The sequence below is a fragment of the Macadamia integrifolia genome, chromosome 8, assembly GCF_013358625.1.
Source record: "Macadamia integrifolia cultivar HAES 741 chromosome 8, SCU_Mint_v3, whole genome shotgun sequence".
In the NCBI taxonomy this organism is placed as follows: Eukaryota; Viridiplantae; Streptophyta; class Magnoliopsida; order Proteales; family Proteaceae; genus Macadamia; species Macadamia integrifolia.
Window position 1 is genome coordinate 10897455 of NC_056564.1, and position 20183 is coordinate 10917637.

Here is a 20183-nt window from a genome sequence, read left to right on the forward strand (position 1 = left end):
AAAAAAAAAAAAAAAAAAAAAAAGAAGAACATCATTTCACAAGGGTTCAACTAGGCTCGATGGGCAGGAATATCCTAATTGATTCCATCCGATTTTTAGAGTATTTGTTCGTTGAGTCTGTGCACACTCAATTTGGATTGAATTTCAAGCTTCAAGTTTGGCTCGATGGGTAGATTTTATATTCCATTTAGGGGTGTCAAAACTTTGCCCGAACCAATAAAATCGATTGAAATCGATCTATAAGATCCGAACTGAACCAAATTGGAGTATGTTGGGACCGACTGATAATCAGTCCATACCAAACCAACCAATAGCCAAACAGAATGAAACTAATAAAAAAATAAATGATTATGAGATTGAAAATTGGTGAATTGACTATCCATTTTTTACAATATCAGGGAGAATATTTTTTATTATAAGGGAATTGTTGTAAATCATTGAATATTATGTTATGAATAGAAAAATTGATTTGTAAATTGTAATAATGCGTCTGTTGGTCTCTTTGTTCACTATACAAAACTAGTTTGGATAGTTAAATGAATGATTGGATAATAGGGTTCATTTTGTGATTTCAATATTAGTTATCTTCTTAGTAATTTGTTATCTATTATTTTCAATATTAGTTACATTTCCGTTACAATGATAAACCATGATATAATCATAAATTTAAAGTGATTTTTTTTTTCTCCGTCAAATCTTGTCATCATAAGTAATGAACGTAAGATTTCATTAAACCCGTGTTTTTCTTCTTTTTTATATGTTACGGCTTCATTACATCCTTGTTAATTTCTTCTTATAAGTGTGCTTCAAATTTTCCCTTAATTGATCACTTCCGATTCTTTTTGACCATGTCTTCCGAAACCCATTCCCTAAATCATTGGCAGGGAGTCTTCAAAGCTGTAGATTCTAATATTTTTAAACTCATTGAGTATGCAATCATGGTTGTTGCTTCTGATTGTCCAAAGGAATTCTAGTTTAGAAGGAACACTCTTCCAGAGACCTTATGCCCACTCTCATTCTCTAACCTCCTTGACATTTGGGTCTCCTCCATGGAAAGTTCACAGTATTAGATATATCGTTATGCATCAGCCCAAAACGATTGGGATCGGTGGTTTTACAAATGTTTTTTTCTATTAAAATTGATTTTTTGACTATTTTACCCTTAATCCGTACCATTACATAGATGGGGTCGACCATGAATCATTATGAGCCTCTATTGATATTAATATGGATCAGCCAATTCAATACCAATTCCTGAAAGCATATTCTTTTCTCTTTTTTACAATCACCAACCGTGCGATGCCTCCTCCTATCCTTCATTCTCTTGCCATGGAATATATTCTATTCGTCATAATTTTTTAGAATCAATAATGGAATAAATCCCTGTCGATTCTAATCGGTTCAATATCAATCCCAAAAACCCTATAATCGGCCATTTGATCTGAAATCCTACCAATTTATGGAAATCTAGGCGGTCATATTCCGATTTGAAACAGCGGGAATCAGACAACTCCCAACCGATTCTGGATCCGATTCCCGGTTTTTGAAAAGCCTGAGTCCACGAGGGGCCCCGTGACGATTCTCTGGCCTTGGGGCAATAGCCACATGACCCCAAGAGTCCAAGCTGATATATAATCGTTATTCCCTCCCTGGTGTGTGGTGGAAACCAAATCTCCTAACCATGGCGTGCCACGTGAACGCTGCTATCCAATTCACTACCGATCCGCCGCTTTTCCCGATGAATGTGATGAAATTCTCCCGCCAAAAGCCCCTCTTACTCATACATTCTCCCTCTAGGTATCATCAAAAGGTAATATATTCTCTCTTTCAGAATCGAAACTTTCCATTTTAACCTATATAAATAAATGGAATCAAGATTCACAACCCTAGTACTAGTTACTATTTACTCTCTCTGATTCTCTGCGCTCCTCTACTAGCCGCAGATTTCTTGCTCGAGGAGAATGCGAGGTAATCAATTTGTTGTGAAATCTGAAATGGCGACGGAAAGCCGCCCTGTTGCAGACGATAGAATGCTGGTTAGATACTCTTATACTCGTTTGTTTTTCTTTTGGAGAATTTTGGATGGTTGGGTTTGGGTATTTTATGATATAAATAATCGGATCTGCAGGTCTTTGTTCCGCCTCATCCATTGATCAAACACTGGGTTTCTGTTCTCAGAGACGAACGAACTCCTTCTGCCATCTTTAGTAAGTAGAAATTCGGGCCCTAATACATATTACCCATTTCTCTGTTAAGTTGTTTCCTTTGTTACTCCTGTGTGATTCCTTCTTTTTGGTAGGGAATGCTATGGCTGAGCTGGGAAGGCTTCTTATATATGAGGCATCAAGAGATTGGCTAGTAAGTTGTTTTGTGGTTCATCAATGCCATTGCTTCTGTTAATACTCGTATTCCACAGAGTGTTTTTTACCTAATATGAATCTCAGAACTTGTGGTTATGTTTTCTCATTTCACTTTATTTACACAAAGTCCTGCTTACATTTTCTGTGTAATTGCGCACAGCCTACTGTCACTGGGGAAATCCAATCACCGATGGGTGTTGCTTCAGTTGAATTTATTGATCCAAGGGAACCTGTGCTGGTTAGTGTTTAAAAATTATAAGCATTAGTTTTTGTGTTGTTTGTATGACAAGCAATGCTTCTCTTTTGCTTTTGGGTTTTGAATTTATTCTGCTTGCATATTATTGTCTAATAATGAAAATTTTCTTTGGGATATAGGTATTTTGAATTACGTAGAATTTCTGTTCCCTCTTTGTTAATTTGGAAAGTTGGAGAGTTCTATTGAGCCATCATCTGATACAGGATTCTTTTAGTCTAACAGGTTGTCCCCATCTTGAGAGCTGGGCTTGCTCTTGTTGAGCATGCATCATCAATCTTGCCAGCAACCCAAACGTATCATCTGGGTAAGGCAAAGTTAACGAAGTCCAAATAGAACAGAAGTGGATTTTTTCCCTTTAAAATTTTGATAAGCACTAGCTAGGTATTATTTAGAGAGGATATTTTTATAATTTTCCATACGGATTCCATATATCTGGACATAAAATGGGGCAGACCTGGATTACAAATCCATGCAGTTTAGACTCAGGTCCAAATGCCCACATTTAAACCAAAATCCAACGTTTGATCCATCTACAAGCCAGCTCAACTCAGCTTTATCCAACTAAATGGGATTGCCTACATAGATCCTCTTTCGCCAATATCCAACCCCAAAATTCAAATGGATTTAATATGCATTGGATTTGCATGCTTGTGCTTGATTCTGTCTTTTACATAGGGTTGTTATAAGTGGGATGACCTTGTCGTACACTTACTGTTATGAGGTCATGTTTTCATGCAACGTGGCATCTTTGGATGTCATGGGGGTGGGTGTATGTGATAGAGGAACCCACACCAATCTCACTGTTCAAATTGCAGCCTGAAACAAGCATTTGGAAATGGTTAAGAAGTATTTAAAGTTATAAAATTATAAAATTGTCAATTCATTTTAATGGAATTGAGTGGCTTTGAAGTTTGAACTCACTTTAACGCACTTTTCCTCGCTAATTTTGGGCTGAAACTTGACCAGTGAGATAGGTGGAGTCCCTTATCTCATTGAGCCATCCATGGTTGCTGACTAGGATATGGTCCATATCCCATGGACCTTCAAATCTATATCGTCTACGAACTGTTTTTCCTTTTTTGTAGCAAATATCTTTTAAGGTTTTCTTGGTTACTCTAATAGTGGATGATATGCTCTTTTCGTTTGCAAATTTAGGAATAAGCAGGGATGAGACGACACTTCTGCCAAGTATATATTTGAACAAGTGAGTGTATCTCCATTTCTCCACTGTATTTGTGTATATTCCCCAATTCCTCCCCCTCCCTGCACGCACATGTGCTTCCTCTCCTTCATTATCATTTCGCTATACCTTGTACATGGTACATTCCTATGGAACTTCCTTGATCCACCTCTCTTTAATTTGATAAATAGAGTTTTCCATGCAGCCAAACCCCACATAATATCTTTCAGGCAATCAGGCTTCACGTTGATTCCCTAAACCTTTTAATTTTTTGTGCTGTTTCTGTTAATAATCAATTTCTTATTGCTTGTATTTCTGGTTGATCCACGTCTCTTTGTAAGTGATGTGTTCAAAATCACCGAAGAGCTTTCAGGCTCCACCCAGAGTCCGTATGCTTTCTAAATGCTCCTTTTTCTGTCTCTGTTAGGAATCAATTACTTCCATAGCTTTTTCTTCTTGTTGTCTGCTTCTATTCTTAAGTGACCTCAGAGTGCTAAGTCTGTTTTGCAGGTTACCTGAAAAAATTCCAGAAGGATCCCGTGTACTTATTGTTGATCCCATGCTGGCAACAGGTACCAATGCTAATGCAGCATACTCTACACATTATAAACTTTTCTTTGGATGTTTAGTGTGAACTTTGGTGCCATTTGATGGAAGTAGCATCTTTTTTCGTGTGTGTAAAATTTTCATGCCTTATCAGCCCATATTGTATTTGCACTGGATTAGAGATTTATGTTTCTCGAATCTACTATATATTTCAATGGCAAGTGGTGTGGTCATACTTCACTTTGTTTGATAGAATTATCAAGTACAACCAATCTGTATACTAGTATAAGCACAATAAATTGTGGGGTTTGTGAGTTTCTACACCATGGCAATCCCTGCTTCCTACTCGTTTTGATGACTATGTTCTGGTTATGGTGCTCAGCAGCCATCACAAAATACTTGGTCGTGCAAAAGTTTTGTTAATGAGGAAGGTAAATATGAAGTCATCTTAGGTTATCTCAAGATATGAAAATTTCTCTGTTTTACTTGCATATCTGTTTCTGTATATAGATGCTTTAGGCCAATTCCAGTGAATGTGTTTAGCATTGTTGGCATCAAGAATGCATTCAACTGAAGCTAAAGTCTGAGGCATGTCAAGTCCTAGAGAATTGTTAGTCAACTAGTCAATAGCAGTGGGTTTGGTTCTCCTTTTTGGTTGTTTTGTTGCACTGTCAACAGCTTTGCAGATTACCGTTTGCTTCTTACCTCCTATAGTATGAGGATGCATATTGCTTTATCTAATATTAAATAAATTATCACATACTTAGTATTCTACAACGGCTGTGTATACCATCCATGGCAAAAAGTATGTGGTGGTCTGACTTGTCTTTCTAGTATGGTCCTGGCAAAAGACTGGACAAAGAGGTACTTCTAGGCAGCCTAAGCTCCTAAGTCAGTAGCCTATTTCCCCATTTTTTATACTAAATCCAATTGCTCTTCCTCCCTGCCGCACCCCACCCGGCCACCTCCCCCAAAAAAAACCCCTTCCTTTTCTTTCTACTTTGGGTCTGGATTGGGTGCCTTCGTACTCAGTCATGTGGTCATCACCTTTGGGCATCTATGTACACCTTGTTGAGACCTTGACAACTAGGCTTCAAAATTACAATCATTGTGTGTCTTAAGAGTATGGATGTCTTATCACTTTCAAGATTTTTTTCACTCGCCTAATTTTATTATTTTTGTTATAATGATCAGAACTTGAATTTAAATGGTTCTAGCCCTGATTTGATGCCTTGTTTTCCATCTCTTTTGAGGATGAATTTAGGTGGCACAATAGTTGCAGCAATTGACTTGTTGAAGGATCGTGGAGTTGACAACAAGCAAATAAAAGTGGTAAATAAATCTACTTGCCTACTTTTCTTTTGCCTCTTCAAGCCCAAACACTGTGAACTTCAAAATGCCATCTTGTTATGAATAAATCTTCTGAAAGGCTTGCATTTTACAACATATCAGAACATGCCAAGACGAGAAATTGGATGTCATTATACTTCACTATGCCTGGTGAAGTATAATGCTTGCCATATGGCGGTACATAGGTTTTTCCATGTGATAAAAGGATCAGACAAGCATCTCATTGGTACAATTTTGGGTTAAAATGAGTAGAGGAAGTAGCTAAAATTACAAAAAATGCCATTTGTGTTTTATATTCATATGCAAATTGATGTCATTTTGGTAATTTTACTTAAACTTTGAATCATAATTTTAGAAACTCTCCTTTGCATACTTTGGACAAAAATTTGGCTGTTGAGATGTATGCGGGGCCTTCCCTTCATCACATGGGCTAACCCATGTACCACCAGGTGGCATATTGTGAAGGACCCTTATTAAAAATATAAATTTATACATCAATACATCATTGTGCATGGTTATAACTTAGGGAAAATAAAAGTGTTTATGTTCTTATGCCACTGTACATTCATGACTGTGATCCCCATGCACTTATGTCCCTATCGTTTTTAGCATTTGAAACCTTGCTTTGTGAGATATTCTCACCTCTTATCCTTGTTTCTTGTTATTTTCTTAACTGACTATTGATGCCTTCATTCCCATCAGATTCATATGACTCTTCGAACTACTATATTTTGCAGGTTTCTGCAGTAGCTGCTCCTCCAGCTCTTCAAAAGCTTAGTGAGAAATTCCCTGGGTATTTATAATCTTTGGCTAATGTATATGTCATATAAATCACATCTTCCCTTCAAGAAGATTAAATTGCTTGCTGCTTTTGTGTTTCTTCAGGCTTCACGTGTACACAGCGATCATTGATCCTACTGTAAATGACAAAGGGTAAGTAACTTGGTGTAGGCACTAGAATCAGTCGTACTTGGATTTAGATAATGCAAATGTGTATATTGGCATGTTTGTTTTAACTAAGTTTTTGAATTTTCTCAGGTTTATAATCCCTGGATTGGGAGATGCTGGGGATCGTAGTTTTGGTACATGAAGATGTAGGTCTGGGAGTATGCTGAGTTGATTTGCTCAACCCGGAAGTTATTGCAATTTTGGAAAGAATAATAGAAGGGGAGAGTTTTGAATTAGATAGATGGATGTGGCATTTATTTGTTCATAGGTTTAGATCAACTGACTTCTATTCATAGATTGGATTTGATCCTGGAGCTAATTGTAGCGGCAAAGATTTTTCTATCAAAAGAAATCACTGAATGTTCTTGGGGTTGAAACTGAATTTCTACAGTACAGTCATCCTACTATTAGTTTCCTGCATATTTTGAAGGAATGATTTTGTTTTGAGCCACATGATAGGATGATGTGATTTTGACAGTTGGATAGAGAAGTCCATATTTGGATTAGGTCAAATTTCAGTACGTAACTCAATCAAATTCCTTAGCTTGTGTTAGATTGCATTTCTTTTTTAAAAATAGACTGATGATGCTTTGTATGTTTGCAATCTGCATTGGCTTCCCTTTTATATGTTGCTTGGACACCGAATTCTATTAACATGTATCCATGCCTCTGTGCTGGTGTAATGGCCGTGCAATCGGACAGGGTTCTCTTTAAAAAAAAAAATGGTTTTTTAAACCCATTTACCTTGTACCTTATCCATCAGATCAGGGGTTAGTCTCAATCAATACCTATCTGATTCGGACGATCACCACCAATCCGATCTGATTTTTTAAACCGAGTGAAAGTGGCCCAACCACCACCACCTATGGAAAAACATCCCATGACCATGAGTGCTATTCTTTATTTACATTAACCATTTCAGAATCATTTTCGATCAGACAAATTTTAAAGAACTCAATTTAATTAGAAAAGAAACAATAAAAAGGAAAGAAGTATTGGTTAAGAAAAACCATGTTCCATGCAAATCAGAGGCCCCAACGTATATGAAAAAAAGCCTCTCCGGGATCCGTTTCACTGGCCTTATTCCTTTCTCTATTATAGAACTAAACAAAAGATGTTGCAGCAGCCTTGCGAAATTAGAAGTGGATGTCACTGACAACTATGAGAAAAGAGAGAAGATAGAAGGACTTTCCAGATATTACCTTGAGAAGAAAATTAATATTTAACAGTAGTGTTGCAAATGGAATCCAGAAGCTCAAGGAAACAGCTGAAGTTTAGAAGGTACTGATCACCAACAAAAAACTAGATACAGATGAGAGCAAGAAAGAAGAAAAAAACTAGTAAGGAATTGAGGATCAGTACCACAATACTGTTCAGCAAAAACACCAGAGCTAGCCTTATTGCCAATGGGAAATAGCGATATTAATATCTGCTGCTGATAAAGTTAGTTAAACACCGCCGTAAGCGCCACCACCGTCGCAACCGCAACCACCAGCATCGCTGCCACAGCAGCTGCTGATGAGTCCTCCATGTTCGCCAGGTTTAGTGCTGAGGCAACAGCAAGTCAAGCCAACCAATATCACGAAACCACACACCGAGGCCAAAGCCTCGGCCCATCTCAAGTAAGACTCCATTCTCGATCCAAGCTTACGTCTCTTGGCTATCTTATCTTCCACCACCACCTCTACTACTAACTACTATTACTACTTGAGGCGCACATGATTTAAGATTGAGGAAAGGCATGATAACGTGGGCAGCCAGGCTGGGAACGCGAAGCGGAAAAGAGCAAAATTAATAAAAACCCACCCTCGTAGAAACACCAAACAGTCCCTCAAGGTTCTATTAGACTAAACTAATTAAACACGTCACATGTGATTGGATCCTGATGATCATAGAATATGAGAAGTTAACTTTTTCAATTTGAAAATTATACTATCTAATTGTAAAGGGTATTTATATTAGATACGATCATACGAGTACCCCAACCTTTAAGAAAAAGTATGTTTAGGGTATTATTTCATCTTTCAACTATGATGTTCGGGGTTCTTTATTAAGTGTCGGCTTAGACAACACTAGATCGATAGGGTTTTTTCTCCCTTTTCTTAATAGTACAAGTTAATAAAAAACCGAAATGTCATATTTAAAACATAAGCTACTTTAAACATATTTTCCACAGGGCATTTCAAGTGCGATTGAAGCAGTCTATAGAAAGAGGAGAGTTTGTTCCATGTTTCTTTCCAAGTCAGTCAATTGGTCCAAGATTCGGACTAGAATTATAGTTGACATCCTTACTACTTGGAGCTCATGCACAAGAGCAGATGATATTATACGTATGTGGCTTTAGTTTGGGTTGTGGTTCCTCTCTCTTTCCTTTCACCGGAGCTTTGTCAGTCACTTAAGAGATGCCATGTGTGGTTTTCTGGTGTAGCACAAAGTTTAATTTCCAATGAAAATGCAGGAAAATGCAGGAAAATAAGGATGTCATTTTACATTTTTATGGGGGTAAGGTGTTTATTTCTTGCCCCATGCATTTGGGCACAAAAGTCATACTTCCCCCATTTTCTTGGATTCATGTAACCGACCCTATTCAGTTGAGATAAGGCTAAGTTTTTGTTGTTATAGTCATACTTTCCCCATAAAAATCATTCTCTTATGTACTTGATTTTGCAACTTGACCATCTCTCATTAGGTTGAAACTCGACATGTGATTAGTAGCAGACTTCTTTTTCTTTCTAGGTCATTATAGATCCACCCATCCACAAAATTACAATCCCATTTGACATACCATGTGAGACATGACACGGTGTCAGAACCAAAGCCCTCTAAGAACCTGCTCCCAAGAGAGAGAAGGCAAGATAGCATCCAAGCTTGTAGGGATAGATGATTCAAAACTTCTGGCAAAATACAAAGATCCTCTCAAATGTGCCCAATGCACACCCAACGACTAGGAGTGTATGCCCAGGTGCTGCCAGACGTCTGATGTATGCTAGCTAATCCAACATGAATAAACTAGTTAAATAAAGTTTCAACATTTTCACTTCCCTTCCCTTTCTCTTTCCTTCAATTTCCTTTGCAACCAAACAGAGCCTCTAAATATGTCGCCCATCAAAATAGAACGGAAAATAGCATGAAAAGTGTTCTACAATCTGGTCCAGTGAAGTTCAAATTTATGAATAATATCAGCCTTTTAAAGCGCAGAAAGAGTTGACAAATCCCTTCTGTAATCGTGGGCAGTAAGAGTAGACACTTCTTCCTCTTCTTCTGCTTCTTTTTCTTTTGGGAGAGGTCTACCAAAAATGCAGAGCATGACAACTAGCACAGGGACCAATGAAAGCACACACGTAAGCATTAACAACAGCAGTATTTTTTGTTCAGGGGGTTGTCATTTCACCCCCTATGTCTGGGTGTAGGAAGAGTAGACACTTCTTCCTCTTCTTCTGCTTCTTTTTCTTTCTAGGTTTCTTTTTTCCAATTCCTTCACTCACTGGGCATTGAATCATGCAGGCATTTTGAGGTGCCAATCACTTCACCAAAATGGTCACAGGACCACTCCCTTGGTGTATCAACTTCTGCCTCTTTAATTACCTTATTGCATTCATAGTTGTTACGATGCCAAGGCGAACTAAGGTGGTGGAGGGTTGTCTAAGTGCTTAGGCGAGAAAGCGTCCACCTTAAGGCGAACAAGTGTTATTTTTTATTTTTTCTATTTTCTAACATTATTTAGTAAGTTATATATACCTTGTATCATAAAAAATCAAGATTAAGCCATTAAAAATCAACATTTAGCCACATCAAATCATAAAAAATTAACATTAAGTCATATTAAGTTATAAAAAATCAACATTTAGAAAAATGCTCTTATTTTATAATAAGTTTGACTGGTTAAATGATTTTATTTTTATATGAGACTTTTTGTATTAGTTATAACATAAAACCAACTTTCTAACAAGTCTAAAATTACTTAAATCTGAGTTATAATGACAAAGTTATGCTTCAGTCAAACTTATTTTTAAGTTCGCAAATACTGTTAAAATCTCCTGAATGAAGATAATTTTATGAATATCAGAACAAAATATTATTTTACCGAACTTTTGGTTTTTAACAATGTTTTAACATGATAGAATTTATAAAATTTTTGAGAAAAAACCCCATCATTTAAAAGTTGAAATTCATCCCTCAAACCAAAATCCAGTTTTTGTTCTTGGATTTGGGGGTTGATTTTTTATCCTTTTGGAATTTGATTTTTAAACTATTTTTATTGGATTCAAATAAAAGGTATTTGCTTATTTATGAATAATATCTTAAGTAAATGAAATAACAAATATTAAAAACATTTACTTGAATGATATTTGGCATAAATAAGTGCCGAAACACAAGACGACATACAATGCAACAAAACAGCTGTCGCCTAGGCCCAGGCAAACCGCCTAGACGCCTACTCGTCGCCTTGACGATGCCTTGACAACTATGATTGCATCCACCGGCAGGTGCCCCAACCGCTGCTACATCAATGCCAGAGCTACAAGTCGCCAGATTGTGTAGCAATAACCTCCTATTAGACCATGACTTTTGCTTTCCCTTCTTTCCACTTAATGGATTCAGGATACCGAAGCGGATGAGGGTTGCAGTGGACATAGCAGTCTCTTTCTTACAGTCATCATCCAAGACGTTTTTGCATTTTTACTCTTTGGACACGAATATGGAATAAACGGAAACAATTGGTTCAAAAATATGAAGAATACAACATCACTCATCTCTACAAAAGACTATAAAGGAACTCCTTGTAGACAGAAAAGAAGTGTCCTTGGCAGTCTCAAGAACTCATAATTTAGCTTGCAATCCTGAAGTATTTGTTCATTAAATGAGACAAAGACAACTCAACCGGTTTTACAGAGATTACATCTGCAAAAAGATTTACAACCCAATGGTCTGTACAAGTTTGAAGCCTCCACTTACTAAAGGGAATTCTGCCATAGCAGCCTCCTTATAATAATTCAGCAGAGCAGCAGCAACAGCATTCAGCCCTACATAAAACAAATTTCATCAACACCCCAGCCAATACTCTATTTCATACAAAAATAAAAAAATAAAAAGCAAAAGCCCAGCCTTATAATGAACTTGAAAAAAGTGTTGTGCCATTCAATTGTGAAGCCAGTTTCTAATCTCAAATGTTGTGGGATGATAAAATACCTAAGCAGCAGCATGAACTATCCTATGACTCCTAATATGAGATTTATGGCAGCAATTAACCACATTGAATACTAATAACTATCTCACTTCCCTATCAAAGGGTCAGGAAACAAAAATTTCATCAATCCAATCAATCAAGTATTCAATGACCAACTGTGGTCATATGAAAAGCAAGAATTATCCACACCAGGTATTAGGGGTGACAAAAACTAACCCAACCCATGAGCCGGCCAATACCCACTGACCTGCATTTTTTTTTTGGTGTAGATGTACTTGTGCGTTGAGTCCACCACCAATTTTCCACACATGAACAATGAATGGTTGGATTGCATCAACCCGACTAGTTAATGGGTCGATCATGGGACAAATTAGGGGCAAAAATGATTAAGACAAATTTGGTGCCTTCCCCTTCTCTTCTTACTCACATCTTGTGACCCTAAAAGAAATCAATTTATAGAAACACTCACAAAGAACCACCACCTACATCAACCTCAAATCCCCAGTCCCTTCTAACTCCAATAACATGAATGGTGGTAGCAAATCCCAAATCATCAATGGCAAATGCCTAGGTGCGTGCTCTCACTGCTCAAGGGCCACAGCCTAGTGGCAATCCCCCAACCATAAATAATATAGGGAAGATATCTACATGTCTGTCTCCATGTAAATGCATGGTAACATGAGCGAAGATGGCACGCAGTTCATCAACATGGGACTCACACGTCAAGGATAGGAGAGAAGGTGTGAGGGTTGTACATATTAATTGGCAACGAGGACAACTTTTCCCACAAAATGTAAACAAAACCTTACCTCTAAAAACTGAGATGAAATCACTCATATCTTGACCAAACATACTCTGACAACAAGGTACTGTATTCCAATTAACAACAGACATTCTTCAATAGAGTTTGATCCAGCTGGATGGTGTGTTAGGGTCATGGATTCAGGTATCGTGATCGGTTCGGTCATGTATTAATATACTGAGGGTAAAATATTGTTAAAAAAAAAAAAAAAAAAACCCACATTGGTGTCTGATCCAGTTCAATACAATCGATCTGTATCAGTATCAATATTGGCGGTGATCGATGCCAGCACTGATACCATGAATTTAGATCATTGGCTATGGTTACCCTAGCTAGTTCCTTATTTTCATCAACTTGCCCCAATGTCCTCATAGAAATCTAAATCGGAATCACCACTCAAGTATAAGTTCATACAAACATCCATCCAAACCGAAGGTCCTTAGATTCAGTTTAAAATGGCAGCTAAAATATGGGGTGTGGAATAATGCATATACACAGTGATTAGCATCTAGAAACCCAAAAACCCATGTAAGAACTAAAGACTAGCAGTCCCCTAAATGAAATAGATGAAGTGTGTATAGTATTAGTACAATCATGAAATAAGTTGCATAAAATGAGAAACCTTCTCCCAAACACAGTGCAAAGGTTCCAGAACTCAAAGTAAAGTTTCACAATGGAGGACATAGTTTACTCACATCCCATCAATTCGATAGGTTGCACAACCCAGTTAGAGTTCACTATAATTGCGCCAAACTGCACGGAATTCTTCGCGGAATGTGTTCAGGCGTGCTTTCAGGTTAGGTGTTCTAAAGCTCGCATGCAAAACAGTGGCTGGAAAAGAAAGGGCAAAGGGGGGGGTTAAGCTAAGGAGAGTTGTATTTGCTCAGAGAAAAGGTAATAAAACTCAAATAGTAAGCAGCATGTACCAAGAAATCCGATGACGATAGCCCATAGGACAGTAAGGAGATTACAAGATGTGAACCACAGGACACAACTGCCTGCAGAAGGAAGAAGAACTTCCTGATTAGTCAACATTTGTAAATGTCATCATTTACCATACTAAGTGAACAGACAGATCTACTTCTACAATTTAAAATAGGATACAAAAATACAGAGTAGAGTTTTAGAATACCGATTGCGAATATCGATACAAACATCCAACGAGGACGTCCACATATATGAATTGATCTTTTAGCTGATGGACGCCCACGAATAACAGGCCTGTTGATAATCAGGTTATGTAATAAGAAGCAGAGTAATCCATTTTTTTAAAACAAAAGAGGCAACAAAACTTACGTTATAGGCGGCCTCATCTTTGCAGCTAAATGTGGAGAAAATTGCCTCACAGTTCTAGTTACCTTCTCATTAAAAGTAACTGCAAAACTGTAAAAACAATTGTCAGCAACAACATATAAATAAAGAAGAAGAACCAGATGAACCACAAATAATATTAATCATCATAATACCATGAATAAACGAAAGAACAGCACATGATCAGAGAGAGATTATTAGACTTCTACCCAGCCTCAAGTTTGTTTTACCAAAGAAATGATAAGAAAATAAAAAATCATGCAATTATGTATTAAAAAGAGGGAAAATGACAGAAAAAAAAAAAGGTTATATATATATATACAAAACGATGTCTTCTTCATTCTTCAGCTTAAGTATGAACCTGTCAAAAAAATAAATAAATATATAAAAAGCTTTTCACTTGATAAGATCACTTTCTGTCACTGATGAACATTCACCTTTTCTTCATTCTTAATGTAGTGTACAACAGTAATTAGGCTGTAAAATTTCAAGACAGCACATCCTTCTCTCTATCTTTCTCCTTTTCTTTTAATGATTAACCAAAATTTGACTGTAAGGCAACAAAGCATGTGCATATATCTGTTGTGTGTATATAGCCCTATGAATTATAAATCCTTAAAACTAAGACATTATTAACTTGTCCATAAAAGCAGACTCCAAATGGAACTGTACTGGGAAAAATCACAGTTATGGCATAAAATATGGTAAATTGCTGAAACTGCCATCAGAAATTGATGGGATGAAGTGATGAACAAGACCTCTGAAAAAATACACTCCAAACATCAGATATAAAAGCAACCAATACAATTGGAAGTTTTGTCACATACAATGAGCTATATGTCCCAACAATACATAACCAAAATACACCATTCTCTAAAACTTAGGGCATACTGGAGACTATTGTCCACATTCACACCTTGCAATTCTGTCTACTCCTCTTAACTATTCAGACTAACTATTAAATATTTAATACAAAAAGAAAGTACCCTACCACCACCTTAGCTAGAATTCAGTCTGTGTTTCTGATGAATTAGAGTAATTCTTCTCAAAACTATAGATATCGTGTCTCCTTGTGTGTGTGCATCTTTTGCAGTGTTTGTTTAAGGTACAGTCTTATAAGTGTTGGAAGAGGTATCAGATGGCACCATGGCACCATATAACTCTATCGCGGAATATTAGCAACGTCATCAGTTGTTGTCTTGCATCTCACCACTGGATCCCACTGTTTTTCACCCTTTCATTAACAACTGCATCGTGGTAACTTCAAAATGACGAGGAACATTAATCATACAAAAAGGCTGACACCCATTTTGAGATAATTCATATAACAACCATAAAAAGTAAAGCAATATCTCACCGCAAACCTCAGTGCACACAATCATGATCCAGAACACCAAAATTTTGATCAAATAAATAATTATACCCCCCCCCCCTTTAAACATGTTTCCAATACGCTCTTTAATCAATATAAACGATTGACGAAAAAAAATATATGAATCCTCTTAAGAAGACTAAAATCAAAAAATAGAACAAAATACATAGAAGGGGTTGGACTGCTTCAGCATAGAAATGATACTGCGACAGCAGATCTACAGAAGTAAGCAAATCCACGTACCTATCATTCAAGAAAGCAATGCTTAGGGCCGTTAAGAACGCGGCAACAATAGCAAGCGGCCTTCTAAGAAATCCCAACCCTACGGTAAAGAAAGGAATAAAATCAAGAAAATTATCTGACAAAACATTAAGCTTTTGCAGTTATCTGATACCTTGCTCACTTACCAAGAATGAAGATTATCATGAGGAAGTAATTTGTCCGATAACTGCAAACACAAAGGGGAAGGTTCAAAGACGGTGGATTAAAATGTGAATTGCAGGTCTAGAAATTCGAAGAACTAGAAAATCAGAAAAAGAACAAATTCAATTGATGATTAAAAAGTTGGGAAAAAATCGTACTAGTAAAGATTGCATTTGAGACGACTGTTCCATTTGGTATACGATCTAGGGACCGTGAATCTAGAGAAGAACTCGGTGAGAGGACGAGGAGGTGATGACCAATCGACTTCACGGAGAGCATCGAACAGATCTTCAGCCGTCACGTTCCCCCAATCCATCTTTGATCTAAAACCCTAGAAGACCGTTCCCAACCAGTGGAACTCAATTCATAGAAAACGAAAGTCAAGAAAATTTGCAGAGGATTTCAGTCGAACTGACCTCACGTTCCCATTATTCGTAGGCCATTTAAATTAAAAAAAGAAAAAAAGAATTGGAGATTCAGACAGGGAGAGGATCAGTTGGTTAAAAAATTCAAAATAATTAATTTTGTCTGAGCCCGGGTTCGAACCGGGGACCTCTAGTGTGTGAGACTAGCGTGATAACCGACTACACCACCCAGACCTTGTTGTAGGTCTTAAATTGATAATTAAGTCTTAAAAAATTGCTGAGTCACATCCTTATTCCAGTGAGCATAGAACGGCTGAGAAGGTTTCAAAACACCTCTCAAGGACTTCAGTCATCCAATGCTCATTGCACTGTTTTAGCGGTTAAACAATTTTCACACATGCATGGTTTGTTGGGCTATATTATAAAGGTGCCAAAATCATAATAAACTGAAAAGGATCGACCAAACTTCTTATCGGTTCGAAAGGTTTTAATTTTTAAAAACATATGAAGAATCAAAATTGACTAAATCAATCGATAAGTAATGTTTTCGAGTGGTACACCATATACCCAACTCTTACTATTCAATATTTTGGCTTAGACTCCGTTATTTATTTATTCATTTTTGGGTAGAGCTTATACTCCATTATGAGTATGTGTTAAATAGACTCCTTTGAAAAATATTATGTTTCAAGGGCCAATATTGGATGACATAATTTGTTGGGAATTTTAGAGGCGTTGGATGTCAAAATCACCTGTTTAAGGCAAGGGGAGTCCAATGACATAAGATGGAATCAATCGGACTACCCCAAAAAGAAATAATTATTTATCGAGAGTTGGGATTGGCTGATGACGAAAATTGAAAAATTACCAACATAACGATATCAAAGGGTACTTTAGTATTAGTTTACATAAACTCTACATTATAATGGCGTAAAAGGATATATTTAGAATAAACATAAAAGGGTATTTACATTATGAACAAAATCAATTATAAAAGTATAAATATAATTAATGAGAAAATATGAGAGCGAAAAATATATGGTTTGGCTAAAGAGCTCTCGTATACTAATCTCTACAAAGTCCTAGCACTTTGTTTCATCTTTCAGTGGAATTCCAATCTTATGGTTTTCCTGCCCCAACCCTCCTCGCTTTATTTTCAGCACTTTCAGTGTATATCTAGCTTATATTATATTTCTCCTTTTTTTTTTTTCCATATGTATTTCAATTTTGTTTTACAAATAAGGGGTACTTAAAGATTTTGGGGGAAAAAATGTAGAAAAAAAAAAATCTATATTCATGGCAGATATTTGAATACATTGATCACACAATGATCAAAGACGGATGATAAAAGATATTAATAGCTTAGACTTTGTATCAAGCATGACAATTGGAGGGTTAAAATCAATGTGGCTAACCACATTTTAATTGGGATAATGTTAAGTTGTTGCAATAAATAGGATATGAAGTTCAGGTTGTATTTCAGATTGAGTTTTTATAAGTCTACGCATTATATTCATATATATTTTTTTATAGTTATTATCAATCATAATCTAATAATTAAGTAAATAAATAAATAAGGAAAATACTGGCTTCTCTCCACCCCTTATGAAACAACGCCCCAATTCATCCTATGCTCCCCATTAATGCATGTTGCTAAATAATGATTATGAGAGAGATGGTTTGGCACGATGTCCTGCTTGATGCAAGCTAGCAGTGTGAGTCAATGAAAGGATAAGATGGGAGGAGTCTGGAATCATTCTCAGAGGGGAGGGAGAGAGAGTGACAGTTGTGCACCCAACGTGCTCAACATGTTTCCTAATAATTATTAGTTTTTATATGATTCTTCCCAATGAACACGACGGTCCTAAGATAATATTGTGGTCCTTGTGCCAGGTACATAAAGGTCAAATAATTTTCTTCCCATCATGAAAGGATTTTCCTAGACATTATTAATCAGTTTAGTTTTGATTTAAACGGTACGGATCGATTTGATTCGCATTTATATGACTAAAATCATAATTGTACTATTTATTAAACAGTTATACTTTTTGAAATCGTGACCGTTTAGTAAGTGATTTCGATTTCGGTTTTAATCCGTACGATTTGTAAAATGGTTTACAATCGGTTTATTATAACTTACAATCATCTTTAAATTAAATATCATAAGCTTATCAAAAAATAATTGACAACCACAAATAAGATATTCTATATTGACGATGGCATGTCTTAATTTGATAATCTAGTGCTATTTTTTTGCATGGTCATTATCAAACATATAGAACTAATTATACAACATCCAAATCCAGTATTCTACAACATAAAATATTAAAATGACAGGTGGTTCAACGAAAACATCTCATCCGTGATAACATAATAACATAGTAACATATATGGATTACAAGTTCATGATTTAAAGCCTAAACTTGAATTGAATTGCAATAAATCATACCAAAGCATGATGTACACTTAATTTAATTGTTAATTGTTATATGAGTTACTGTCCCTGCTTTATTTAATTGTTATATGGATTAATCGGATCGATTTAAAATATTTAAAGGGTTTTAATTCGATTTGAAATCAACGGATTTTACAGTTAAAACCAACTCAACCCATTTAACTAATCATCCTGAAACTTGAAATCATAATCACACCATTTACTAAATAGTTTTACGATTTCAATGTAAACAAATCAATTTGATTACAATAAATGATTTCAGTTACAAATTCACATTCTTACTCCCATGGCTCCACGACATCTTCCAGGAACCTTCTCCCCTCTTTCAATTTCAGTCTACACAAATTGTTTGGATTGATCCAATTTGGTTTAAATCGGGTTGGATTAGACCTTTTTGGCACAGGTTCCGAATTGACATCCAAGGCAACTTTGATTCAACTTCCTTGGCAAGTTCCCATGGAGACGAAAAATCCGAAAATAATTGAATCCTTTTAGATTAGAAACTTTGACCAATTGTTTCTCGAGACATTTTTGGTCTCTTTACTTTGTAGTTTTTAATATTATCTGCACGTAATTCACGTGCATCTCATTTTATCTCGATGACGTAAGAATGTAAACTTGGGCTATGTATTAATTTGTCTTCTACCTAAACAGTCTACTGATTTTGACGCTAACGTTGTAAAATTTCATTCGCCACTCTGTCAGTCCAAGCCTTTCAATCAGAATCATTAGGGATTGAATATAGGAAAATTTATATCATTACTTATTTTGGGTTTTCTTTTATAAAATTACTCACAAAAAATTTTAGTTAACAAAAATATCTAAAATTAAGTTTAGATTTATAAAATTACCCATCCAGAGTTTCAGTCAATAAAAATACAAAATCAAGTTTGAGTTTACAAAACTACTCAAAATAGTGATTATTCATCTTCCACATATATTCATATATTTTTTTATTACTAAAACTTTGAGCGAGTAGTTTTATAAATCCAAACTCAGTTTTGGGTATTTTTGTTAACTTAAACTTTAAGTGCGTAATTTTGTACAAGAAAACTTAACTTTGAGTATTTTTGTTACCTGAAACTTTTAGTGGGTAATTTTTTAAGAATAAATCCATAAATGGGTAATCATGTAATTTTTCCTTGAATCTACGTACCATACTACCAGTAGTAATTGGATCCTTGATGGCACCACACTATGTGGTGACACCTTTGATACTTTTTGCACCCCTTTTCTAGGTTGTGTCTATCTAATGAGAAAAAAAGATTGAGTAAAAAATGTGGAAAACTTAGGATATGTTTGATTACTAAGAAAAAAAAATAGTATAAAAGACATAATAACATAAAAAAAAATATGATTACACAATGATTTTTATTTGTCTATCTTATTTCCCAAATTCATTTATTTTCTCTTATTTTCTTCCTTAAAACAATCATAATACATGGGATCCACTCATACAAAATTTCCAAGCTTTTTAACTTTGTCGACCAAACGGGGCTTAGTTTCACAATTTACTATTTACAACACCTGTGGGACCCGTGGTCCAACTCAGGAGGCCCTCTCTTGTAGAGTTGTAGTTGCATGATGAGGCATGGAATCGTTCTCTTTCCGTGAAGCACATGACACG

At 36.1% G+C, this 20183-nt stretch overlaps 2 protein-coding genes and 1 non-coding gene across 4 annotated transcripts; 1 reads left to right on the forward strand and 2 right to left on the reverse strand.

Annotated features, from left to right (window-relative positions):
- The first annotated feature begins 1641 nt into the window (after positions 1–1641).
- LOC122086351 (uracil phosphoribosyltransferase-like) lies at positions 1642–7193 on the forward strand. 2 transcript variants are annotated; one of them, XM_042655114.1, is made up of 12 exons: positions 1642–1810; positions 1938–2036; positions 2129–2207; positions 2300–2358; positions 2521–2598; positions 2839–2920; positions 3772–3820; positions 4307–4368; positions 5607–5674; positions 6430–6485; positions 6578–6625; positions 6731–7193. In XM_042655114.1, the coding sequence occupies exons 1-12, from the start codon at positions 1682–1684 to the stop codon at positions 6780–6782; spliced, it is 861 nt and encodes a 286-aa protein (XP_042511048.1). In that variant the 5' UTR covers positions 1642–1681; the 3' UTR covers positions 6783–7193. The 2 variants fall into 2 exon arrangements, with proteins under 2 accessions (XP_042511048.1, XP_042511049.1); XM_042655115.1 differs by having other exon boundaries at positions 1944–2036.
- Positions 7194–11340: 4147 nt separating this feature from the next.
- On the reverse strand, positions 11341–16178 carry LOC122085791 (PRA1 family protein A1-like). The gene is made up of 8 exons (XM_042654373.1): positions 15895–16178; positions 15721–15761; positions 15557–15635; positions 13927–14013; positions 13763–13851; positions 13557–13628; positions 13326–13461; positions 11341–11664 (listed from the first exon to the last, which is right to left on the reverse strand). The coding sequence occupies exons 1-7, from the start codon at positions 16050–16052 to the stop codon at positions 13358–13360; spliced, it is 630 nt and encodes a 209-aa protein (XP_042510307.1). The 5' UTR covers positions 16053–16178; the 3' UTR covers positions 11341–11664; positions 13326–13357.
- An 83-nt stretch (positions 16179–16261) lies between these two features.
- On the reverse strand, positions 16262–16335 carry TRNAV-CAC. Its single transcript has one exon. It is a non-coding gene; the product is annotated as a tRNA-Val (tRNA).
- Between the last annotated feature and the right edge of the window lie 3848 nt (positions 16336–20183).

Excerpts from the sequence above, each read along its gene's own strand:
- LOC122086351 (XM_042655114.1), top strand. The coding sequence starts at position 1,682 with ATGGCGTGCCACGTGAACGCTGCTATCCAATTCACTACCGATCCGCCG. Across the intron at positions 4,369-5,606 it reads TGATCCCATGCTGGCAACAG|GTGGCACAATAGTTGCAGCA; the intron begins GTACCAATGCTA and ends GGATGAATTTAG. Across the intron at positions 5,675-6,429 it reads ACAACAAGCAAATAAAAGTG|GTTTCTGCAGTAGCTGCTCC; the intron begins GTAAATAAATCT and ends TATATTTTGCAG.
- LOC122085791 (XM_042654373.1), bottom strand. The coding sequence starts at position 16,052 with ATGGATTGGGGGAACGTGACGGCTGAAGATCTGTTCGATGCTCTCCGT. Across the intron at positions 15,636-15,720 it reads CATGATAATCTTCATTCTTG|GGTTGGGATTTCTTAGAAGG; the intron begins GTAAGTGAGCAA and ends TCTTTACCGTAG. Across the intron at positions 13,852-13,926 it reads AAGATGAGGCCGCCTATAAC|GCCTGTTATTCGTGGGCGTC; the intron begins GTAAGTTTTGTT and ends GATTATCAACAG.